The sequence below is a fragment of the Electrona antarctica genome, assembly GCF_951216825.1.
Source record: "Electrona antarctica genome assembly, chromosome: 14".
Classification (NCBI taxonomy): domain Eukaryota; kingdom Metazoa; phylum Chordata; class Actinopteri; order Myctophiformes; family Myctophidae; genus Electrona; species Electrona antarctica.
This window is the reverse complement of record NC_136795.1, coordinates 23,662,462-23,689,857: the sequence shown is the minus strand read 5'-3', so window position 1 is coordinate 23,689,857 and position 27,396 is coordinate 23,662,462. Positions and strand designations below refer to the sequence as shown.

The 27,396-nt window shown below is 44.9% G+C and overlaps 1 protein-coding gene across 2 annotated transcripts; it reads right to left on the bottom strand.

Annotated features, from left to right (window-relative positions):
• Positions 1-594: 594 nt before the first annotated feature.
• sh2b1 (SH2B adaptor protein 1) lies at positions 595-25,590 on the bottom strand. Of its 2 annotated transcripts, XM_079520972.1 has the most exons (10): positions 25,372-25,590; positions 21,968-24,149; positions 17,759-17,860; positions 14,132-14,223; positions 13,671-13,753; positions 12,656-12,811; positions 11,569-11,780; positions 7,684-7,858; positions 5,374-5,464; positions 2,920-3,087 (listed from the first exon to the last, which is right to left on the bottom strand). In XM_079520972.1, the coding sequence occupies exons 2-10, from the start codon at positions 23,711-23,713 to the stop codon at positions 3,066-3,068; spliced, it is 2,679 nt and encodes an 892-aa protein (XP_079377098.1). In that variant the 5' UTR covers positions 23,714-24,149; positions 25,372-25,590; the 3' UTR covers positions 2,920-3,065. The 2 variants fall into 2 exon arrangements, with proteins under 2 accessions (XP_079377099.1, XP_079377098.1); XM_079520973.1 differs by lacking the exon at positions 5,374-5,464 and having other exon boundaries at positions 595-3,087.
• Positions 25,591-27,396: the final 1,806 nt, after the last annotated feature.

The following is a 27,396-nucleotide window of genomic DNA, read 5'->3' as shown; positions in this document are numbered from 1 at the left end:
GATTTAATATGCCCTCTTTGAATAAGGGCATATTGCACTGTCAATGCATTAGGGCAGTGATTTGCAAAATCGATTAGACGTTTGCCCGGGACCCAAATTAGCAAAAATAACAGATCTACACACACAACCCACAAATGGGTAACGACCCACTGTTTGGGAAATCCATAAGGGCAGCCCTTCAATGTTAATTTTGACAGCAGTCTTGCGACATTCCATGACAGAACTGTACTGCAAAAAACTGCTAATCTGTAAGAACGTCAACCATTTGTCAAAGATCTGATGGATATAAATGTTGTCTATCAAAGCACAGTGATCGAAACATCACAACCAGCATTCAGTGAAAAAGGCAAGCTCACAACGCAGAACCTCACAACACTTTGTGAGCTTGTAGCAACGGCAATTTAAGGCCAATTATTTTGTGTTGAGGGGGAAAAAAAGGAGGGGATCAGTGATCTAGAGTTTATTTGTATATGATCCATGTATAGGGCTGATTTAGTCAAACAGTGAACCATGTGAAATCTTGATACCTTCTCAAAACTAAAATGGGTAATTGATGAGGGCTGGGGTTAAATAAAAAAGCACACAGGAGGCCACAGTGTTTCACTATATTTATATTATATCATTATCATTAAATTCAATGTAGTACCTGAAACTAACCACACAGGGTGGGGCACAACACGGCCCACCCTCAACACACGGTCCCAGCAAAGAGAGAAAAGAGAGAGAGAAAGGCACAAAGTTTTAAAACTGAGAGGACACAGATCATGATTAGGGATGATGTTGATGATGATGATGATGATGGGAAAGGTGCATATACAGGCAAATACATGACACATGATGGCACAAAGAGAACACAAAAAAGCAAAAAGTTATTAAAATGGAAGAGAAGGGTGCGGGTGACAGCATGTGAAGTCGAGCGGCTTGCGTCAGCCGATGGGGAAAAATAATTCAGTCGTTTTTGGTGGCAGACGCGGTCGTTCGACAAAGCTAAAGAAATTATACACCATCGTATGCCAATCATCTACAAGCCCCAGACGTGTTGTGAGTTTGTGGATCAGCTATTTTCAGCAATGAGATTTGGCGTGGTGGGGAGAGAAAAGAAAAGGAGGGGGCCAAGTACAGACCCCTGGGGGTCTAACCCCCGTTAGGAGGGTACACCTCAATACCCATTTTGACATGTTTGGAGCTTGTAGATCAGCAATTTTCACCGTACAACTCAGCCTTAAATGAACAGGAAAGCACTGAACTGAATGGCAAAAAAGACAAGAGTGACATGAAGACCAATGAGCAGAGTAGACAACACACAGAAAGGCACAAGTAGAAAAAAGTAGGGATTTCTTTTCTTTTTTTCGTTGCAGTTTTTTTTTCAGACTTTGTGTTTTTCATCTTTTTTTTTTAATGAATGGGGGAAGAGGTTTATGAGAGGACTGCGAGACAGAGGGAGAGAGAGAAGGCGGGGAATAGACTAGAGAATGAGGCATAGTAGCGATTTTCATTTTTTTTCCTTTTGTTGTATTCTTTAAAATAACAAAACAAAAATGAAAAGGCACAAAGAAATGTCAACTGAAACAGGATGGATGGATGGGCACGGTGTTTACACATTATCGGAGTACAAGCATAAAAATAAAATGGATCTTTAAAAACAAAAATAAAATTAATACTATTATTCCGACCAGCATCATTATACTTATTATAGTTATTATTATTATTTCCATCGTCATTACTGTTATTGATACCATCTTCAATAATAATTTCTTTTTCAAAGAGAATTTGTAAAACTAAATCTCTCCCAGTTCGACGTTTGCTTAGTTTTTTTCTTCTTCCTCTTTTCTCACCCGTCAAAGTATAGCAAGAAATGAGCGGAGACAGAGAGAGAAAGATTGGGAGGAAAGAGTGATGCTGTTGACAGTGACTGAGGTAAAAATGTTCTCCTGCCTGCTTCTAGTCTATTTTGCCACTGCTATGGTCAGCTTTCTAGCTAGCTCGTGTGTTGTGTGTGTGTGTGTGTGTGTGGACCACTGTGAGGTACTGGAACTGCTGCTGGCTTGTCAGAGTTTTCTTTTGTAAGCTCGCAACAGAGGCCTGATTCGTACCTAGCTGCGCGTCCAAACATCCGCTCTCCAAGCTGACGACGTGTCTCTTGTGCGGCACGTTGTGAGTTTGCAGATCGGCAGGTGGGGGGGGGGGGGGGTACACGACGCCGGCACGCAACCGAGTATATATTAAGCGTCTGTCATCTGTCAACTGTCATCTGTGCACACCATGTCCTATTTGTGAGGCGTACCGGTAAAACAAAAAGCGCTCATCATACAAAGAAATAAAACAATAAAATTAGTGTACCGTTATTTTAGTGTTCTAAAGTTGTCTTCACCGTTCTGTCCGCTAGCTTTTAGTACCCTCCCCTTCTGTCCCTCTGTCAGTCAGTCTCTGTCTATCTTTCTAGCTCGCTCGCCGGAAATTCTCACGTGACACTTTGTGTGTTTTTATTTAAGTTTAATAGTGTTAGTACTTCCAGTCTCCTCCGCTTCCTACGCCCCACCACTTGTATCCCCGCCACTGTAGCTCAACCTCCCGTCCTGCTAACAAAATAAAATACTGGTTATGAATGGCTATGATATACGACGCCTCCAACCGATCTCCCTTTTGCGCGCACATACTGTACGTAGGTACGTTCGCGCACGCAACACAAGCTCTTCTTGTCCCCCCTCCTCTTGGCTCAAAACTAAAAGAAGGAGTACTGGTTATCGATGGCGCGCGCCCGGCCGCCTTCCCTGTCCTCGCCGTCCGTGGCCGCCACTGCCTCTAGCTGGCGGAGCGGCGTATCCCTCTCCCGCTGCTCCTCCCAGTCCTCTGCCCCCGCTGCTCCGCCACCTCCTCCTCCTGTTGCTCCACCACCTCCCCCTGCGCCTCCGACGACACTGCCGCTGCCTCCTCCCACTCCTGCGGTGGCGGCAGTCGTTCCTCCTCCTCCGGCCGGCTCCGTGTCGTTGGCGGGCCGCTCCTGCGGCGGGGTTGGGGGCGGCGGCCGGCCGGGGGGCAAGGGCGGAGGAGGCGGCTGGGGGGGGCTACGGGGTCTGCTGGTCAAGTCTGCGACGGGGGGCGGGGAGAGAGAGAGAGTGCAAGAGAATGCGAGAAAGAGATAAGATTGAGAGAATAAGAAAGAAAGAGTGAAAGAATCAAGACAAAGAGAATGAGACAGAGAACGTGTAAAAGAGAGGAGAAAGAAAATGAGGAGAGAGAGAGAGATGGAGTATTAGCAAAACAAAGTGTAAATAAAGGAGAGGTATGGGGGAGGGAGGGGTTGGGAGGTGAAGGGATTGGAGGAGAGAGAACATGAGAGTGAGTGCAGTGCATGTCGGTCGTCATGGGTCCATATGGCACAGTCATGGAGAACAGTCCCACACACGTGCACACACACACACACACACACACACACACACACACACACACACACACACCCACAATCAAACAAACAAGTCACACTGCCAAAGGACTCTGATCTGGTAGCTGCTGTGTGGTGCGCAGTCTGCGCATACACTTTCCCATTATGAGGCCGTTTCTCCGCCAGACACTTCGAGTTCGGAGACGAGAGCTCGGCCTGGCGCCGGCCGCTACGGGTGGCGTTGATGTGAAAGAGCCGTCAGCCGTTACGTTTGGTTTTTTTGGGAGCCTTGCGCGGGTTATCTTTTCCCATTTGTCACAAATGTCAGAGTTGCTTGGAAGTGTGCCGAGTAGCATAGCTTTCGCTGTTCTTCTGGCATCACAAACAAATTAGATTTAATGTGACTGGAGCCTAGCATAATCGCACATCTGAAGAATGTTTCTTCTGCTTAGCTACAGACAATGCTCGTCTTACACATGCAAGTTGTTGGGCCGGGTGGTTACGTGAATCTGTTTACACCACCGTTAATGAATGATTACAGTAATTGTGTGTCTGAATACAATCCTTTAATCTGTGTGATTTACTTCTAATTATTAAGTGGAGGTGCATGTCTTAAAGCACTAGGTGCTGGACAGAAGAAATGAACAACACAATGAAAATACATATGTTACTTCCTTCCCTATGTTACTTAAGATCAGGTGGTCGAAGCTTCACGTGGTGGTAGATCGATCACTAGGGGAGCATTTCCCAGTGTGTGTGGACTTTAGAAGTAAACGAAAGGAGTGAGACAAATAAGCAATCATATGTAGTAGATTCAAATATTCATACAAGTTGATGCTTTTATTCACTGTGAAAAATCGACCATGTGTGGATGACACAAAACGACAGTTTTGTCATATTTTCGGGTGAATTGTTTAACTTACTTATCCCCATTACGCTGGATGGCACATAAGGCAGCAACAAAGTTTCTCCACTTGCATCCGTCTTTGGAAATTGTTTAAGGACTGTTTTTACTGAATTGGATTACCTACGTTGTATGATTTGTTACCCTATGAGAACTACTTTTCCTTTGCTGAACTACCATGATTTGGATGGTTACCTTTTTTTTTACCGATACGTGACAATAAAAAAACAATTTGGATTCTGAAGGATCTTTAAATCCATGACATCATAGTTGTCATCATCTACTTGTTTTGTTTTCACACACACTGCACCCCCAACGATCCTGGTTATTAAATATGCAGTCAATTCATCAATCTTGCAAATACTTCAAAGCCAATATCCATTATAGTATGTGCTCTATGCCAATTCAGGTATAGCGGTTGTTTTTGACCAAGGAATCCTTCGCAATGTAATAATGCTTAATGTATGCTCCGTTGTAAAATGTTGACGCACGCCAATATAGCCGATCTGCAACCTCACAAATGTGGTGGGTTGTGAGGTTGCATACTGGCTATATTCAGAGTAAAGGTCCTTTCAGATGGGCAGCGATTAACGTGCCTAGTAATTAATTGTCAATGAGAGGCCTGCGTTTTCTTTTGTATGCGCAGAGAAGTTGAGGGGCAAGCGTATTTATGTGGATGTGGTCCTGTGAAATTGTCACGTGGGTGCTTGTTTAGTGCACAAGCCCGCGACTGACTAGACCTGGATTGTGTTGAGCTTTCTTTTTTTTTTTACGCTTGCGCTCTTCATGAGCAGACCTGGAGCAGACCCGTTGTTGATCCAGGCAACAACGTCTGCATCACACGCTGATCATCTGAAGAAAAAGAACACACACACACACACACACACACACACACACACACACACACACACACACACACACACACACACACACACACACACACACACACACACACACACACACACACACACACACACACACACACACACACACACACACACACACACACACACACACACACACACACACACACACACACACACACACACACACACACACACACACACACGGGTCAGGTCTCACTTACACACAGTCAGAGATGGGGGTTGATGGGGAGTCGGGATGGCGCGTGGTGATGACATCACAGACTGTGGGCCTGCTGCCTGCCCTGTCGCGGCCTGCAAAAAGGGATGATCCCGAGGGATGTGACAAGACGACAACAACAACATAAAACAACAACAGAGACAAGCTGGTCAGAGCATGGGTGCAGTGATGATGGGTGGCCAGCAGTGGGGAGAACGGTGGGTCCAGTAGAAGCTTTTATGTTGATAGATTGATATATAAGAAATACAAAATACATGGATCACTCAATTAACGTTCTTGAGGCCAATTAATGCCCTACCCCGTCATACAACGGGCTATATCAGGTGGCAATCAATCAATGCTGATTTCTCTTCTAGTTATATTATTTTCAGCAATTTTTAATTTCAACCTCAAGCTACTTTTGCAGCAGTGTAATGAGTTGTAAATCACCCCACCACAGGACAGGACCAAAACGTATAAAAACGGAGGAGAAAGGTTACAAAACGGAGGAGAAAGGTTACACAAGGGTCAGTTGTTACACTCTTTGTTAGTTGATAAGGCTATGCTGTTTCCATGTTGAATGAAAGATTTCTTGAAAACTCACATAGTAAGTATATAAGTAGCCGTTGTTAAATGAACGTTAGAACGCTCAGTTCTCAACATGTACATTGATAAAATGACCTATGTATTAGTCTGGGATTCCAGAAGGCGACATACCATTTCCTGTTCATGTTCTTAATTGCGTCATTGAATTGGCCTAGGGTACCAAGTGGCACCAAGTTCCATTTACTCCCATTATAAGGGGAACAACCAGAAAGAAGGTCCCCACGCGACAAGTTTACAAATATGATGCACTAGTGTGAAGAATGTGTCGGGTTCAGCATTGGTGAACTATCACCTGGCAGTGATAGGCGCTAGCCAATGGGAGAGATGCATCCTGTGTTCACTCCACTGGGCAGGGTTTTCACTTGAACTTTTATTCAGTGATCCAGCAGCACTCCAAATGCAAGGCAGACCATCCAGAACAAACGCATACTGTAACACATGCATGCTTATTTGTGGTGAATGGCCTGAATACTTTGGACTGTTTCCCCCCATCTGAAAAGCTTACGTTTGCATAATAAAGAATAGCATTATAATAAATTACCATTACTAAAATAAATTAGAAGTTTTATATTAACGCAGTTTCACATAATCGCATACAAACCTGGGCTAAAATAAGAATAAAAAAAACACCTTGATTTATAATTCGATCTCCACTGCCAATGGGATTGCTCAATTAAAAAAAGTAAAAATAAAAAAGCTCAATAAATGCTGTCTCTCACGATATGTATAGCTCGCATGATGATACCTTGATGATGCCTTAATTACCACCGATCTATATTATTCGTCTATCCTCTACTATTTTGTCCACCCATCTCTGGCCCATTTGCCACCAAAATAACTTTGGTTCTAGAACTGGTTCTGTTCTTTATTTTTTATGATGCTTTATATCACTGGTTCTGTTCTTTATTTTTGAGTGATGCTTTATATCACATCTGCATCTTCCAACCTGAATAGAATGAAGAATTGTTATTCTGATCAACGTTTGCCAGGGCAAGAAGTAGTATTTTTTTGGTTCCAGTTCCAAATCAAATGTTAGGGATCTGAACCAATTAATGAATGTTCATAAGGCCTCTGTGTCCTGGCCCTCCTCCCTGCCATCAGAAGGCATGTGGGTGGGGTTTACCTGGCCCTCCTCCCTGCCATCAGAAGGCATGTGGGTGGGGTTTACCTGGCCCTCCTCCCCGCCATCAGAAGGCATGCGGGTGGGGTTTACCTGGCCCTCCTCCCTGCCATCAGAAGGCATGTGGGTGGGGTTTACCTGGCCCTCCTCCCTGCCATCAGAAGGCATGTGGGTGGGGTTTACCTGGCCCTCCTCCCCACCATCAGAAGGCATGTGGGTGGGGTTTACCTGGCCCTCCTCCCTGCCATCAGAAGGCATGTGGGTGGGGTTTACCTGGCCCTCCTCCCTGCCATCAGAAGGCATGTGGGTGGGGTTTACCTGGCCCTCCTCCCCACCATCAGAAGGCATGTGGGTGGGGTTTACCTGGCCCTCCTCCCTGCCATCAGAAGGCATGTGGGTGGGGTTTACCTGGCCCTCCTCCCTGCCATCAGAAGGCATGCGGGTGGGGTTTACCTGGCCCTCCTCCCCGCCATCAGAAGGCCTGCGGGTGGGGTTTACCTGGCCCTCCTCCCTGCCATCAGAAGGCATGTGGGTGGGGTTTACCTGGCCCTCCTCCCCGCCATCAGAAGGCATGTGGGTGGGGTTTACCTGGCTGCCGGACGGCGGTGGCGCCCACAAAGCTGATGAGCGTGACGTCAGAGGCTCCGCCAGACTCCAGGGGAATGGGATGCACGCGGAAGTGCTCTAGCATGTCGAAGATGGACTGGAACCAGAGGTGCTGCACACGACACTGGCCGTCCTCGTTCAGGGACAGACGCAAGTGCTGTCGGCCGGGAGGGAGGGAGGAGGGTTTAATGACATAGCTATAGAATAGAGAAAATTAAATCTCACGGCTGAACCACTTTGTCCCACTCTGTGATTTGTTGACAACTTGCTCAGTTTCCCTGACAAAGAGTAACACAGTACAGTATGTACAATGATGATGTTTCGGTATTTTCATTCTAAACTAAAATGTGGCTGCTCTTCTACATACAGCCGACCAGTTGAAGAAATCACAGATTGAGGCTTTGACATTTGCTTTTATGAAATATCCGAGACAATTCATGTTTCGGAAGTTCTGAATATGTATTATATTGCTAGTTTGACCACTTCAAATACCCTTCCATCTTAAATATAACAGAGCGGCAGAATATAGCCGATCTACAAGCTTCACAACAAGTTGCACAACATGCATAGCATTGACAAAACAAGTTACCATGTGGGGGTCACTGTACTGTACTGTACCTGTACCGTCACACCCGAAATCCTCATATATGGGCCATTCTACCGAATTGGTTGGAAATTGTGTGAAATTTGTATGCTATTTTGGAAAAACATTTACCATACCATATTCATGTTGCACCAGATCTAAGGGACACAAATTTAGTAAAGGCACACTCAATTATCATATTGTATTTTAATAATTTAATGGAATATCTATCTAAATTTGTCACTACCGAAACAAACCTTCGAATAAAGATACTTATTTTTATTTTTATCAATTCCCCCCTGTACAGACATTTTTTTTTTAATCCCACGATTTTGTAACCCATTTTTCACCCCTGTGTCATTTTTCAACCCCTGTGTCACCCCTCCGCCAACCCCATATATGGGGGACATGGAGAGAGCAACCGACTTTAACTCATGCTTCCTTCATGCCATGAGTGTCCAAGTTGCTCCTTTACACCAGACAGGGAGAGTTTCCCTGGTTGGACGTAGCGCGTCCAACCTTCTAGCTGTGAGGCGACAGCACTACCGACTGTGCCACCGTGCCCCCTAGTAGACACATTGTTATTAATCATTTAAACCATGTGTGCCTATTATGACCACTGGCCAGCCTCACCCCGGCTGGCCAGGGTGAGGCAGTTTAGAGACCAGGATCACTGCATGATTTTTGTGAGGACCATTTTTACAGACCATTTTTAAGAATTTACACCTAATCATGATCTTAAAATATTGGTTGATAACTCACTATCTTTGATTTTAGACAAAACAACCAGTGTTTCGGTAGTGACTGCAGCATTGTCTTTACAATGCGGTGCCATAAGATGCTTTACATTTGTTCAAGCTACTACTAAACTACTAGAATTACTAGAATTAAGTACATTAAAAAGCATAAACATCATTTTATCACTAATTAGTGACAAATTGTTTCGGTAGTGACAATTGTATCTAGTTTTTAGCTTAACTCTACAATGCTAGGCAAGAAATGGCTAAGAAAAACTGCTTTGAACTGATGTACATGGATAGAAACATCACATTTAACAGAAAAAACTTTTTTTTTTAAATAATTTATGAGAAATTATGTGTTTCGGTAGTGACACTCCTTAAAACCACACACTGATTTTCAGACTTTGGAATACATTAATTTCAGACTGAAGTAAACTAGCTACTCGTCATTTGGCCATGATGAACATGAAGTCTGGGTGTGTGGGGTGGGGTGGGGCTTAAACCAGGCTCCATCTATGGACTTAAACCCTTTCTGTTTCGGTAGTGACATGAAAACATGGGACAGCATTTTTTTATATAGTTTTTTTAATTTAAAATAAATCTACAAAATCAATTTCATTATTTCAACTTCCCTATACAATAAATCAAATGGGTGTATTAAAATGTTTTTTAGGAAAGTGACAAAAATCATTTAAGTACTTTTTTCATGAATTGAAGGTTTTTTTTTTTCTTTCAATAGGAAGTGACATATAAAGGATGTTTTTTTACATATTTAATTTTATATGATCTCAATTAATGTATTGTGATTAATTAGACCATACTATGACATTGTTTTTTAATATGTGTTTTTCATTGTGGGACTGCAATTTGAACCAATTCGGTAGAATGGCCCATATACAGTTAATGTGTGTGTGTTAGGCTGCACACTTGGTGATGAAAACCAACCAAACGCTATTTTCGTGCTCGGACACAGCCAGCCAGGGACCCAGGGACAGACCCAGGGACACAGGGACAGACCCAGGGACACAGCCAGCCAGGGACCCAGGGACAGACCCAGGGACCCAGGGCCAGACCCAGGGACAGACCCAGGGACACAGGGACAGACCCAGGGACACAGCCAGCCAGGGACCCAGGGACAGACCCAGGGACCCAGGGCCAGACCCAGGGACACAGCCAGCCAGGGACCCAGGGCCAGACCCAGGGACACAGCCAGCCAGGGACCCAGGGCCAGACCCAGGGACACAGCCAGCCAGGGACCCAGGGCCAGACCCAGGGACACAGCCAGCCAGGGACCCAGGGACACAGCCAGCCAGGGACCCAGGGCCAGACCCAGGGACACAGCCAGCCAGGGACCCAGGGCCAGACCCAGGGACACAGCCAGCCAGGGACCCAGGGCCAGACCCAGGGACACAGCCAGCCAGGGACCCAGGGCCAGACCCAGGGACACAGCCAGCCAGGGACCCAGGGCCAGACCCAGGGACACAGCCAGCCAGGGACCCAGGGCCAGACCCAGGGACACAGCCAGCCAGGGACCCAGGGCCAGACCCAGGGACACAGCCAGCCAGGGACCCAGGGCCAGACCCAGGGACACAGCCAGCCAGGGACCCAGGGCCAGACCCAGGGACACAGCCAGCCAGGGACCCAGGGCCAGACCCAGGGACACAGCCAGCCAGGGACCACCCAGGGCCAGACCCAGGGACACAGCCAGCCAGGGACCACCCAGGGCCAGACCCAGGGACGCAGCCAGCCAGGGACCCAGGGCCAGACCCAGGGACACAGCCAGCCAGGGACCCAGGGCCAGACCCAGGGACACAGCCAGCCAGGGACCCAGGGCCAGACCCAGGGACACAGCCAGCCAGGGACCCAGGGTCAGACCCAGGGACACAGCCAGAGACACAAAAGCTCCCTATAGGAGTGGTTGCACGACTCAAACATTATATACAGTAGTAGTCATTTTTGTAATGGCTTTAGGCCTTTCAGTGCATGGGCAGGGCATCGATATTATATACCGTATCCATATCATGATAATGGACTGGATATTGTCTGTGATTGTACTATTGTGATATGGCATAAATGTATATAAATATCGGATAGGGAAAAATCGGTATCGGCAGACACTAAAAATCAAATGATCGGAATAGGATCGGGAGCAAAAAAAGTGATTGGGACAACCCTAGTACAAAGATAATATTAGTGAACCTGTATAGAAATGCATACACGTATGGATCATATTTACAAGTAGGATTCATGCACACAGCACGTTCACCCATCTCAAAGTGTGCTATGACACAGTACCTTGCTATTTTTCTTAGTATTGGTGTTATTCTTTTTTGATTTTGAGCTTTGTTCTTGCTGCTACAATGTCCCCTTTGTCAAGTCCCGCCCGTGGTTCTGCCCCTCTTCGCACCATTGGTTGCCGTTTTGTGGTTGGATATATAAATATAAATAGCCGATCTTCAAGTTCACATGTGTCATATGCACGCATGCAGGCATACAAAGGACAAACAAAAGATCACGTCCTTGCAGTTCATGCAACAGTCTCACCTTGGCTTTGCCCTGGAAGTTGAAAGTGAGGACGTACTCTCCGCGCCTGGTCTCGCTCTGGCGAACCAGGAAGACGCCGTGGCTGGCCGTGCCGCCCGCCAGCACCAGCTGGGCAGCCTTGAGTCGCGACAGCGTGCCATGGAACCATTGGCACTCACTGAGCGGGTGCTCCACTGCCTCCCCTGTGCTCACCTCCGAGAACAAGAAGGAACCTGGGGAGGAAGCAACATGACGGGCAGTTAAACCAGAGTGTAATTTTAGTGCTGAGAGCTAAAGATGATATCCAAGTCCAACTGTACTCTACTGTATGTTGAAGGCCTCTGATTGTAATGTATTGTATTTATGTATTTAAATGAAGCTTTTGCAATACAAGATGCCCTTTGATAAGCCCACTTATTATACATATATTAATACCTTATTAAAGCAACAGGCCACAAGTGGTCTACGGTTACCTTTATCTTATAATGGCTGAGAGGCGTAGTGAGGCACGATGCGAAGCAGAGTACCTCCGACCCTCTCAGCCATTATAAAATAGATGCACACACCCTCGATGTCTTCCTGTTCACAGTGGCAGAGCATGACATAAAGGAAATAAGAATGAATGGGATTTTTTATTCCAATGTAGTCTTTATTATTAATCCTTATTATTAATCCTCCCCACATGTCTGTGTTGCCACTGCTGTTGTATCCAACTGGCTTACTCGCCAGTGAGGACCCCCCACTGGGAGGACGTAGCACCTCCGTCCTACTCCTACCGTTCAACACTCCCTGCTGGCAGTCTCCATCCGGCCCATACGATTCACTACTAACTCAGTGACAAAGATTGTCCACCCCTAAACACAGCCAATGTGTTATAATCCCCTATTCAGAGATTAATGGTACAGAATACAGACATATCCTCAAATCTTCCACATAATGTGAGCCTTCCAAAGCCTCCGTTTTCCATGGATGTCAATTCACAAGCATGACTCATGAAATGGGTAATGACGACAACGTTTTGAAGTAGACTACAGCGGTCAGAAAAAGAGCAGTTTTACAAATATAAATGGCCAATTGTGTGTAAGATATAATTAGTACAGTGTTCTACCTGTGGCATCTGGTGTCTCAGCAAAAGGTGTACCCAGACTAGCCCCACCTCCTCCCAGAACTCTCCCATCCGGTTCATCGAGAGGGGCTCGAGGTGGCAACTCTGGCGGGAGGGGCTCCATTAGAGGGGAGGAGCCTCCAATTCCTCCATAACACACTGAAACACAAGGCAAGACATAATATACTATATACACGTCTAATGAGGATTGGATGGAAGTTGGAGTAGGGAGAATAGTCAAGGATTAATAATAATTCATGTGGCCAGCCATCTATGATTATATTTGGGCAAGGTTTTAGCCGAGGCCAGAACATTGACGTTTTATCAAAACCATGGAGATCGCCGTAGATTTAGAGTTCAGTCAGGCCATAAACAAGGAAGTGAACGGCAGTGCGCATGCCCGAAAAATGTCTAGGAGCGCTGAAGAAGAAATGGCCAAGCAAAAAAAATAAAATATTTTAGCGATGTGGTTTTATCACTAAAAAACATGTCATGGGCTCCCTATGGGGAGTCTTCTAAAGACGTCTGGAGACGTGTTGATGTGCTGATCAGTCATGTAGTTTTGTGAGATCACAATTAACCATGTCAGTCATGTAGTTTTGTGAGATCAATATTATAACAGTGTCTACCGGTTCAACAATGAGATGCTGTTCTGTCGATTGACATCACTGACCATCCACCCAGCGTCCATCTGAGAGTCTATGGCTAAGGCGTCAGTCAGCACAGTAGTGTACATTGTCCATTCATGTACCTTTGGTGACGTTGGCCGAGTTTGTGTCACCGGGAACAATAAAGGTGTGAAATGGTTATAGCTGCAAAACTTGACACACACACACACACACACACACACACACACACACACACACACACACACACACACACACACACACACACACACACACACACACACACACACACACACACACACACACACACACACACACACACACACACACACACACACACACACACACACACACACACACACACACACACACACACACACACACACACACACCTTGTGAAAGACGGTCAACAAACTCCGGTGTCCCACTAATATCCAACGGCCCACCGCACACACCCTCGATGTCCTCCTGTTCACTGTGGGAGAACATAGAGGAGATGATGAAACATCAAATATGAATGCTGCAGATCTGTCCTGGTACTACACTCTACATCTGTTGCTTAATATCCAAACCCTGAAGGAGACTTTGTCGAAACGTTGGTTTCTTTCAAAATAGTTTTGCATCGGGGCTTTGAGCTATATGCTCACTCAGTTATTGACAGTGTTTTATTTCCCTTTATTGTGCGAATACAAACATTGACACAGTTGTCTTCGCATGTGGAAAGCATGATGTGTGAACTGAGATGATAATAAAGCAATGAAACACTGTGCAGAATGTACTTATCAGTTCTCTGGTGTCTCTATAAAACGTACTGTTAATACGTCAGTACTCCAGATATAAAGTGGTGTAATACCTCAGGCAGATTCCGTTGCGGATGTCGCTCAGCCAGGCTCTCATTTGAACAGCATCCCGTGTCTCAATCACATACTGCACCGAACCCTCCAACTGAGACAAAGACAAAAGGGTAATAGAACGTTGTACAGTGTTTCATTATTATATCATTTGTTATTTATCAAAACACATGTATCATGTTACAAAGTTAGTTCTACTTATACTGAAGTCCAGCAACTGGAAGTCTTGAACCTAATATATGCAATTTGCACCGAAAATCACCTTTTTCGATGCCAAACCAACTTAATTAGAGCTGAAAACGGTAAAGCTTTTCATTCAAGCTTTGGTAAGGCTGCTTGCTACCTTGATCTTAGTTTTCAGACAGGGAGCGATTGACACTTCTGTAGCAATAGGCTCTATGCAAAGCAGACATATTGGAAAGAAAATGGGCCTCTTCCTTACTTCCTCCACAGGTGTTACCAATAATGCAAATGAAGACTGTTCCATTTAGTGTAGCACACTGGTTCTCAAACTTTAATTTCAAGGACTCTCATAACCCTGAGTGTACAAATGGAACCAAATGGACCATTACATTTGGTTCAATTCCACTCTCAGAGTTACACACCGGTAAGGGGCCATTTGGAACCCCCTCAAAGAACCATGAGGGTCCCTCGACCCACTGGTTCATTCATTCATTCGTTCAAACCTTTATTTATTCTCGAAAGACATTGAGGTTACCCTCATTTGCAGTGTCGTCGATTTACAACATAATACACATTTTCAAAGCAATAACCAAAAACAAAACAGATTAACAGAATACAGAACAGCAACATTTCCTCATTGTGTGATGTAATAAATCTTTAAAAACAGTTGCAGACACACATCTTTAATTTAAGCTGTACGTCATTCCATGTGGTTGGGGCTCTAAAACAAAAGGATGTTTTCCCCAACTCTGTGTTAAAGGGATAGTACAGCATTTTTTGAATGGGCTGAACTTGAAACAAAGTAGCAGTATTGGGGTACAAATACTGTAGGATGCACTCGCCTTGTTGACCACCATCTGTGTATCTGCAAGTAAAATGACATTCACAGATGCCAGTGGCCGATATCCATTTCATAAATATATACACAACTGAATATGTGCTCATTAAATTAGTGTGATGAGGGGCTCAGTGACTTTTTTTACTATGAAGATTTTGAAAGAATCAATTATCACCCCATCCTGACTGTGGATTTGAGTGAGCCATCTGGCTATTGACTCGTGCGACAAACTGTCATGATATGTAGTGTTGTGATATAGCCTGAATCACTCAAATTACCACTCAAAAGTCAAAACGAATTAGAGGAAAGAAAATGTCTCCCCTTCATGAAGCTACAACGAGGCGCACACACTACATGAGGGTCTCAATATACTGTTGGTTTCAACCAGCCTGAAATAGAGATGTACTGATACCGATACTGGTATCGTACTTGGGCCCGATACCACCGGACCCTCAAGTACTCATAAGTATGAGTATCAAAACATTCGGTTGACACTAGGCTGAACAAATGCAAAGAGAGCAAGTCTGACCCTATGTTTACAACACTGCAGCAAATCAAAATCTTTATATTCGGCAGGCAACACCATCAGATAAATACATTATGTTTTTGCCTCAAGCATTATGAAAGAAAGTCAGCTATACAAGGTAAAAAAAAGAATCTTGAAATTGATGAAAGGTAGACAATACTAGAATGTGTCTCAATAGAAGAAAACGTTGAATTGCTAATAAGCAAAATAAAGAGAACATTTTGGAATTAGATATTTTCTCAAAACAGTTTCATTATTATTGTGGACCGGTAACAGTATCATTACAATTACAAGGCATGACAATGAAATGAAATTTAAGGTAAAAGGAGTAAAAAAAAGTAGTTACTAGTTATAAAAAGTACTCGGCGAGTACTAAAGTCTGAAAAAAAAATAATATCGGGACATCTCTAGCCTGACATAAATATTAAGTAACGAGGGTCTCGCTAGACGCTATATCGTTTGAAATGTAACTAAATAGGCTATAAATATGAAATAACGAGGGACTCACTATGATTACCGATGACTATACTGAAGTAGGCTATAAATAATATGCAGTAAGGGTTTTGCCATACCGTGAACAATCCTCAAATGAATTGTGTCAGGAGCAATGTCAGCTAAGGAAGCTGTTGCTGTGAACCTACTATTCCATTTGAACATCTAATTTCCTCCTCTCTTAATACAACTTCTGACAAGCTGTATTCCAGGAACAGGTGCATGGCATGCAGCGTGCACATTTCGACCAATACAAATTGTGTGGTGTGGACTGTGGGGACAAGGCCGCCAAACCTCACTATAACAGAGACACATGATAGACAGTCTGGCTGAAACACATCTTTGAATTGTTATTTTAAACATCATCCCCTACTACAGGGGTTCTCAACCCGTGGGTCGCGACCCCTCGGGGGGTCGCCAAATTATTTTAGGGGGTCCCCAAATTATAAAAAAAAAAAAAAAAAAAAAAAAAAAAGATTTTATTTTTTATTTCACGATTTTTCAAAAATAGCAGACCTACAAGCTCGTAGCGCGCCACTCGGTGGCGCGCTATGAGCTTGTAGATCTGCTATTTTTCAATAGCTAAATTATAACAATGCTTAAAACACCAAAAGTCGTTCCCGCCCTAAATCGTTTAAGGTTATTGTAGCAGTCAATTTATATTGGGGGTCGGGAGGGGGCGGGGCGGGGGTCCCGAGACATTGCCAAAGCATTTCCGGGGGTCCCCGGCCAAAAACGTTGAGAACCCCTGCCCTACTGTACGTGTAATATTGATGCATCCTCCAGCCCTACGGCCAACCCAACCTCCATTTGCCATTTCTGCTTTTTAATGCATGAACATCTTTCTTACATGGAAACGATTATGACAACATAATTGCGATTATCTCAAATAATTGATTAGACTAGACTACTACGTAATACTACTGACAAGCCTACTGTGATGAGCATGGAGTAGTGGACTGGATATAGCAGATGTCCAGGTATTTCACACAGACAAAGATAATGTCAATAAGCTGGTTCATTTAGCAGCCAACTAATGGAGCATTGACCATATCAAGCCAGGTCTCACGGCAGACAGTACTAACATAATAAAACAAAAAGTGAACGGAGCATACAGTCACTCTGCGGGCCAACCTTAGAGTATAAATATAATAGAGACGTCACCGAGAGGAAACCCTGAGGCGAAATGGACATAGTGGCTGAAAGTGGTATTGCAGCTCTAGCCAGCACTATGCATTGCGCACGGTCACGTTATGGGCCAATGACACGTGAACGCTGAATGTTTCATACGTGAACGCACGCAATGATAGTCAACGGCCAGCGCGTTCACAATTTGGCCCAATCCATCCCAGAATGCACTCTGTTCATACCCGGTAGGAGGAGTGAAATCGCCTCATGCGCTTTTGAGCAACTTAATGCAAGTGGATTGTAGGAGAAATCCGGTGACTTCTCTATTAATATATACTCTAAGGGGCCAACACAATACGGACATATAGTGGAAGTGACGATCTTGTACAAACAGCAAAACAAAAAGGAGCAGTGCACCACCTTGTGGCACCAACTGGAACTGCATACTGACTGTTACACTACCTGTAAGAGGAAGGTGTTCTCCTTGTCGGGTACCTCCAGCGCTGTGGTGCTCCGCACATCAACGATGGAGCAGCACGGGACTGTCAGCCTGGGCTTGGACGACTGACATGGAACAAAGAAAAGAATTTTGATGACAAAGTCATCAATCCACTGTCCACTCATGTTAAATCATTTAGAAACTATGCATGTTGTTGACCAGGTTCCCCCTGGAGTCTGTACTTGGTCCCCGCCTTTTTACCCTGAATCCTTTTTACAGAAAAAAAAAAAACATACTAGCCGGTCTACAGGATCACAACACATATTGAGCTTGTAGATATGGCTATTTTCACAGAACGGTTGCCTATTGTCAAGTCAAGTCAAGTCAAATCAATTTTATTTATATAGCACATTTAAAAACAACAGCAGTTGACCCAATGTGCTTTCCAAAAACAGATTGACAGAAGTCTATCTACAGTGCAGAAATATAAGCATATAACGCAATAATAAACAAGTAAAGCAAAAATAATCCACAAAAACCGACTACAAAGGTAGGTTTTCAGTGTAATTCTAGTGTACAGTAGGTGCGGCTACAGAGAAGGCCCGATCACCTTTAGTTTTCAGGTTTGAAGGGGGACTGCAAGGAGTTTGAGAGAGGAGGATCTAAGTGTCCTAGTGACAGGGGGGTACAGTTATGAGGTCGGAAATATAGGAGGGGGCAAGACCATTTAGGGATTTGAACACAAAGAGCAGGGTTTTAAATTTAATACGATATTTAACGGGTAACCAGTGCAGTTGTGCCAGTGCAGGGGTGATGTGTTCTCCTTTTTTAGTTCCAGTAATAAGTCTAGCGGCGGCATTTTGAACCCTCTGTAGGCGTGAGATGGTGGACTGAGGCAGCCCCAAATATAAAAAATTGCAATAGTCTAATCGGGACATGATGAATGCATGGGTTACTGTGACTAGGTCTGTGCGAGTTAAAATAGGATTTAATTTGGCTATGGTTCTGAGCTGGTAGAAACTGCCTTTTATGATGTTGCTAATTTGTTTATTGAAATGTTGTGCTGTATCAAAGAAGACTCCCAGGTTCTTTACTGAGCTGTCCAAGTGAGTGGGATAGACGGGTGGTAAAGGTTGTGGGGCCAAAGATGATTACTTCAGTTTTATTTTTGTTTAGTTGAAGGAAGTTGGTTGCCATCCAGCTTTTGTGATGACATGCCCAGAATAGGGACACTAGGGTTCATGTGGTACATTTTCGTATAGTTTGATTGGAATTTGTAACTCCATCCGGCCTCTATGTGTTTGTCTGTGTGACTGTGTGTGTGTGTGTGTGTGTCTGTGTGACTGTGTGTCTACTGTCTGTGTGTGCATGCGCAAGTGTGTGTGTAAAATGCCTCCCTCAATGGGTTTCAAGTTGTAATTAAACCCTCATTAGACTATCAAAGTTTAAAAAAAAATGGAATCACCAAAGTGAATGCACGGACCATTATGCTCCTAGAGAGCGTGAGGACCTGGGTTTGAATCGGAAATCGGTCTTGCATGTCTCTCCTCTCTCTGCCCTTTGTTTCTTGTGTATGTATGTATACTCTCCTTCCCCAAATGACTGACTGACTGACTGTCACACACACACACACACACACACACACACACACACACACACACACACACACACACACACACACACACACACACACACACACACACACACACACACACACACACACACACACACACACACACACACACACACACACACACACACACACACACACACACACACACACACACACACACACACACACACACACACACACACACACACACACACACACACACACACACACTTAGCCGAATGGTTAGGGTGCACACTGCATATACGTTCCACACCCGGCCGGCTGTGTGTCTTTGTGTAGCTCCCTCTTACTACACTGTCTCTCTCTCTCTCTAAAAAAAAACGAAAAAAAAAACTGCCAAAGCTTCTAATGTGCATGTCTAGGGTTTATTATGTGGTTGCTAAGGTCTTCTTCATAGGTTCGGGGGTGAGCATTTGGGACGTTTTCTGGAAATGTGTACACCACAAAGTGCACACATTTGCAAGTGGACGCATTTGCAAATGTTTCATGTGGTTTAACTGGGGTTTCATTTACCCTGTCCCCCCTTAATGCTCTGCTTGTTTTGAAGTAAACGGCAACATTCGATACATATGTTTTGGAGAATGTAACAGATTAATGTTATGTAGTTAACATTAATGTGTCTCTCTGCGACTCTGGAGCAAGTAGTAGTATGGTTCAAGTTCAACATTCACTAGTGGTGCATGCATGTCAGCACTGTGCAAAAAGAAACAATAACAATTCTGTCATGATTTTACAATATCCCAAATGATATCTAGTCTCGTATTATGGGTGCGTTCGGAAATACCGCACCGGAGCGCACTCGCCTATTAGTTTGGATTGCACATTGCGCTCTGTGCGCTATTTCCAAATGCGCCCTATGATAGAAAGAAATATCATTGATAAATTGCCCAATCCTAATCGGAACCGTGCTGGATAGAGGCAAATGGTGTTGAAATGCGTACCATTTTTGTATTGTGTATTTTAATGCATAGAAATCAACATTTCAAACACTATAAAATGAGTCAGTGCTTTGAGAGAGAGAGAGAGAGAGAGAGAGAACTGATAGAGAATTGGTTGACATCAGCCTCAATCAACCCTTTTGTTCTCCAAAATCTGAAACATACATATAAGAGCCAGCCTCTAATACTGGACAGTACATGTTATTGATTGATTGCCAATACAGTAAACCACAAAGATAACAAGACAGCAACTGCCATGCAATCACACCAACGCACTAGAGTTCTCATTCTCAACTGGCCTGAAAATTAAGGCCCGGCCCTAAATGGGTCGGGTTCGGGCAGCATTTGAGAACTGTGATTGCCATTGTCATGCAATCACATTAAAACTGCACTTTAACTAACTTTCCTCTTCTGCCCCCAATTTGCAAACATTTAACATTGAGCTAATAGAGCCTGCCTTCTTGCTCAGGGGATGAATTGAATCTTGATCGTCACGTCAACATTTGTGTCAAATCCTGTGTCTAGGTGAGCTTGGACACAACCTAAATGTCTCAATAGAAGAGCGGGGAGACCAAGTACAACCACCTCAATTGTAAAAGTTATATTGTACTAACATACTCTACCATACAGATTGGACAACATTACATTGTATTCATAAAAACTGTTGCATAGTGTCACTTTAAATGGAGAGGAAATAGTGACATTTTCAGATCCGCGAAACGCAGCAAATCAGGCTGGAACCCAGGCTAGGATAAACGGGAAAAAAAAACTTTGTGCAATAATAAAGACCATTCAAATTGGTATATAGACATAATAACACTAAATAAACATTATGCAAGAGCTAGTAGTTTAAAGATGATGTAAATAACAGCTAGTAATGTTATTCAGATGGTATGTAGGCCTACTGTATGTGTTTTTCTTTTCTTACTGGCAGACAAATACCAAGTGTGTTATTTAGATAGATAACAGGCTTGACGTCTACTTGTTATCCTAGCTACCTACCTACCTTGTTTTCTGAGCAAGTCCTTCAAAAAAAGTGTTACTCAGACCTTGCACTCGATAAGTCACTCTTGATGAGTTTGACTTGAAAAATGTACTGAATATTTCGTGCCTCTAGTGTACTTGAATTTCATTCAAAGGTCTACATGACATACTCAAATGTAGTATTGTAACCAAGGGCTCTAAAGGTTGGATTGGTGACACATTTAGCTTAATCCAAATTGACATTTAGTTTCTATTTTGTCTGTGCCATCGTCACTGTTTGGATACAAATATTGACATATTGTATAGAAATGTATTAGCGATTGACAGTCACCAGACCGGTCACAGGAATACGGTGTTCTTGAATCGTCTTGCCCATGTTGCCATGCGACAAATGTATCATTCAGCTAAAATACAAACCAGTCATGCTGCATCAATTCACATTGAGCAGCTAGTTACCAGCCAAAACCAAACAACATATTTAATCTGGACACTAACCCTGACATTAATGTGTTCAAATATCAGATCTGCAAGCTCACAAGTCACAATGCATCGCTAAGTGACACATAGTGACCTTGCTGATCAGTAATTTCACCAGGAGTTGTGTGGTTATTAACATTTTGTATTTGTGTACGCTTTGTTTCTTTTTGCACTGAGAGGTTGTCGATGAATGACTTTACCTTGGGCGGGATGAAGAACTCCAAGTAGTACTCCTCTCCCCGGTCACCCCCTTCCTTGTCCCTCTCCCTCAGGACCAGGCGACATTTGTGCCAGCGACCCCCTCTCCAGGGGACGTTGCCTCCACTGGCCAGGGGCTGCACAGGTCCCGTCTGCGCCACGCCGGAGGCCGTTGAAATGTTGTTGTTGTCCGTGCCGTGGTGCAGCAGGCCGAAGGAGAACCCGGTGAAGCCGTGGCTCCCCGCAAACTCATCGCTGGACGAGCTGATGCTCACCCCGCCCTCCCTTACCAAGCGGCTCGGCTTCCTGGAGGGGGCCATGGCGGCGGCGGCGGCGGCCGCGCTGCTGGGGGGCAGTGTGGAGGAGACGTGGGGACCCAATGCCGACGAGGAGGAGAGGGCGGGGGGTGGCGAGCGCGACAGCCGGAGCTTCTCCAGCCGCTGGCTCCACTTCTCCTTCTCGCCACCCTCGCCGTTGCTCCGCCGACGGTCGCGGGCCGCCTCCGAGAGCGAGAGGGAGGTGGCGCTGCTCGACGACGAGGGGGGAAGGGAGGAAGAGGACGAGTGGGGCAGGGAGAGTGGCAGGGACAGCGAGACGGGCATGGAGGAGGCGGGCATGGCAGGCTGTGTACCAGAGTTCCTCTTGCCGGAGGCGGCGTCCTGTACCCCCATGGTGTAGCTGTAGCTGGAGGGCAGCTGGCTCTGGCCCTGCGCAGAGTCGCTGGAGGAGCTCCGCCAGTGCAGGATGCCGCGGACGCTGCCCCGCACGCTGCGGCCCACGTTCCTCAGCGAGAAGCGCTTCTTCAGTTTGTTTTTGGAGGAGTTGGACACGTTGTTGTTGCCTTTGGAGCCCAGGGTTGGCGGAGGAGTGACGGAGGTCAGCGGGATGTGGGGAGCGTGTGAGGGGTCTGCATTGTCCAGGCAAACCTCGGTGGGCTCTCCTTCCCTCTCCTCCACCTCAGTGTCTTCCCCCACAGGCGCCACCCCGAGCCAGCTGTCCTCCTCCTCCTCCTCTTCCTCCACTGGCGCCTCTCCGTTCCCAGCTGCCACCAAGGCCGCTCTCTCCTCGCGCCGTCCGTTGTTGCCTCCCACCGAGGATGAGCACGAGGAGGAGGAGGAGGGCGGCAGAATTTGCGTGTGGGCGTAGGAGTCCTGAAACCTCTCGCTGCTGCGGTTCTCCAACACCAGCCGGGTGGGTGTGGGTTTGCCTGTGACTCGTGTCAGGTTGGTCGGCACACACTGGGGGTCCACTCCTGTGGAGGTGGTTAAGGGAGAGACAGCCTCTTCTTCCAGGGAGGTAGCATCCGACTGGGGAGCCCAGCTCCCGGCCTCCTCCCGCCCGGTGGCACAGCTTGACGGTGGCATGCCCTCTAGCTCGCTCTGGAAATGGCGAACGAAGCGGTCGGTGAAGCGGCGGCAGAAGGCGGCTGCCGAATCCGGGGAGTAGTGCGGGTTCTCCAGGAGGAATGCCCGGAAGTGCCGCGCAAAGTCACCCGCCGCCACACGGGCATGCAGCTCACAGAACTCGGTCCAGCTCAGGCACGGGGAGGGGGAAGGCGTGGGTGTGTCGGACAGAGAGGACGGGTGAGCCTGAGGTGGGGGGCTCACCAGAAGGGGCAGCGGGGGAGGCCTGGGGGACAGGGGCAGTAAGGAGGGAGAAGGGGGCGACGGGGAGGGGGATGGTGAGGGAGGCAAAGGGGAGGAGTTTGCCGCCCGGGGGCTTGGTGGGGTTAAAAGAGAGCCGTTCATTCTCCTGAGAGGCCAGGGGCCCTGACTGGCTCAAGACAAATCAAATCACTTCAAAATGACGACAGAAACCTGAAGTGATTGCACAGCTGGTCTAATTGACTTGTGGTAAACACGGCACATTGGTCTAATAATTTACAAACGGGTGTGACCTTATGCCTCGCGCTCAGCTCCATCTAAAAAGAATGCACCCGACCAATATGATGCTAAGCAATAACATCTAAAAGGCTGTGCACTTCACTACATACTTAAATGAAATTGGTTTGACATTATTTATTTAAAAAGAACTAATAATAATAACTGGTTTTGAGTGGAAAGTAAAGGGGTTGGGGAGGAGGGGGGTGGGGTTAGAGGGTGTAGATGAGTCAGTTTCCCAAAGTTTACCCCTTCTTCTTCTTCACTGTCTATTGTAAAGCCGAAAGGACACAACCACCACAGCCTGCGAAAGTAAACACAGGACAAATTGTGCACATGTGCACACGTTACATCACATTTCCAGAGTACACAACAGCACTTTCACACTATAATGGGATTATTACACACACAGCCCCGTCACCTGTTCAACCAAATAATATGTGTCATATAAATAAATACAAAGCTACAAAATAATAACATAAAACAGTTACTTTGTCATGGCTGTTTCTATTCTTACAACTACTAAAAAACGGTGCTAACGTTAGTAAGTCTTGTATTAGCTACCGTTATTACACACATCAATAGAAACCAAAGCAGGGCAGCGGTGTGACATATCAGACCGTTTCATAGATGCGTTGAGCAGCCTGATGTATAATTAGCTTTTAGATCAGCGCTTGTCGGCGAGCGACACCGTCGTACGACGGAGCACATTGTATGCATTAAGCAGTGTAAATTAATCAGCTATAACTGGGCTAGCAAAGCAAGCTAGCTAGCTAGCCAGCCCAGTGAGTCCTGTTGCTCGCTGAGCTCTTTAAAAAAAACGCGCAGCAGCAGCCAGGAGGCAGTGGTGGAAAAACTACTCAAGATTGTTTTACTTAAGTATAAGTATCAATACTGCAATGTAGTACTCTGTTACAATTAAAAGCCCGGAGTTTACTCGAGTAAAAGTACAAAGGTATTCGTAAAAAAAAGTATACAAAAATATTTTGAAAATAACAGATCCATACAGCTTTTCTGCTCCTTTCAAATGGCCGAAATGTATATAGGCTACTGCAGGGCTGAAGCGGTCAATGTATGTTGTAATAATAATCAAAATCTTCAAAATAACGAGTTAACTAAAGTTTTCAAATAAATGTAGTGGCAATACAATATTTGCCTCTGAGATGTAGTAGAGTAGTAGTAAAAGTATTGAAATTTGGAAATATTCAATTAAAAAAAAAAAGACCCAAAATTGTACTTAAGTACAGTACTTGAGTAAATCTACTTAGTTACTTTACACCACTGCTTGATAATAACGTTAGCATTAGCTTGGTTTATGTGGCAGATGGCGTGCTTCTGGTTTACGGTCTGTCTGTAACATGAAGCACATTGAATCACTGGAGGCTAGGCTAACCGTTAGTCGCAGCCAAAGCTAGCTATTAATAAACCCCAAGCTAGCCAAAAGCAAGCAGGAGCAGCAGCAGCAGCAATGTTGCTTCAGTTGACAAACCACAATGTTTTAATGATGTTACGTGGGTTTCTGTTACCTGTGTTTTCTACGCTCCCGCGTTGTGTTGCGCTGTCTCTCCGTGTCCGTGGACCACCGCGGCTCAACATGCTCTCGGTTGTAACGTAAGTAACCTTATCATGTTGTTTTATGATGCTTCTTCTTCTTGTTGTTGTTGTTGCTGCTAAATATGAATATTGCTGTGTGCCTGCCTTCTTGCCTGGACCACCACAGTCTCTTCTCGCGATGCGTGCGCGTATTTCTCTCGCGATGAATAGATGGAGCGGAGGGGACGTGCGTTTGCAACATACGTCGTCGTACGGCGGTGCCCCCCCCCCCCCCCCCCCCCCCCCGCCCCCCCAAATAAAATACATACAAATAAAATAGTTAATATTATATATATATATATATATATATATATATATATATATATATAGCTCCTTTGAATTCCTACCTACAGTAAAAAAATAAATATTGGCATGAGAAAACAAACGTTTACATTGCCAAAGCAAGTGTCACAATAGGCTACAATAAAAACAGTTGAAAATGGATTAAGTTAAGTATACAGTTGGAGGGGGTACAGCATTTTGTAAACAGAGCTATGTCACATTGCATCGTTGTATGTTATAACAGGGTATTAAGCTTTTTTTGAAACAAATAGCAGCAATTATTTTGCAGTCACTCTGGGACAAATGGGGGAATGGCAGCATTTTTTCTCAGGACTGTTTAAATTGTATACAGAAGAACTCAGCTTTAAGATATGTTTAAAGATAGCAACTCTGTGTACATGTGCAGGGTCCAGCGGTCTACTTGGTACAGATAGTAGTCCTTAGGGTGGTTGTATTCCAATGGCTAACCTTCTTTTGTCAGTCACAACAGTTCACAAATATTGCTGCTGTGTTTGCACATTGTTGTATTTCTCCCAATAGGTATGGGAGTTTTTTTTGTCATTGGTCATAGTTTGTGTGTAATCTGTATGTGTCTCTGATGTCTAGGTATAGTGGGCAGGTGGTTAGAAAGTGTAGCTCTGTTATCTGTTTCCACCACATTTTGTGTGCAGTGTGTGCATAGTCTGTCTTCCCTTGTGAGCGGGGTCTGTCTATATGGTGGCCTTTCTCTATTGCAAAGCTGTGTTCAATGAGTCTGTGCCTATAGTCAATGCTTTCCTATAAATAAGTTGTGGGTCGTTTACCGTGTTCAGGTATTCAGCCAATTCTCTTTTTAGTGATAGATAGCATTCCATTTAGCTTTGGTTTTTGGTAGTCTCTTTCCAGTATGACAGGTAGCTTTCTTTTTGTTTTCTTATTCTTGTTAAATCCAATGGGTTTTCGTTCTTGTGGTTGTGCTTGCGTTTGTGTAGGCTATATAGTCCCTGGACCAGCCGACAGGGGGCATCCCTGTAGGTTTTCTCTATGATTGAGGGCTATATTATAGAGCGTGTCTAGGTTGCTTTCTTTTAGGTGGTCATGAAACGTAAGTGCTTTTTTCTTTATTTTAATGATGAGTGGGTATCTCTGTAGGTTTTCTCTATGATTGAGGGCTATATTATAGAGCGTGTCTAGGTTGCTTTCTTTTAGGTGCTTTTTTCTTTATTTTAATGATGAGTGGGTATCTCTCTCTAATTATGCTCTGCAAGCATTATTGTCTGTTGTTTCGTTGGGTGCAGAGGATGGATTTGCAGAGTTCTGTGTGCAGAGTTTGGTGTTTATCCCATTTTTCGGGTTCTTGGTTGGTAAGGGCCCGGGGACCCCAGATTTCACAACTATAGAGGGAGACCAGATTTGTATTGGGATGTCTAGCTTAACGTTCCTTTGGTGGCATAGAAAGCACTTCTTGCCTTTTCTCTCAGGTCGTTCGCAGCTTTGTTGAAGTTTCCTGTGCTACTGATGTTTAGGCCGAGGTAACAGGTATAAGTAATAGTTTTTTGTGTGTTCTAGTGCCGTCGTATTTAGAAAGAATTGTTGGTTCAGGTGATTATGCCTTTTTTGGAATATCATAATTTTGTCTTGGCTAGGTTTACTGTCAGGGCCCATGTCTGTGAGAATTTGTGTAAGAGGTCAAGGTG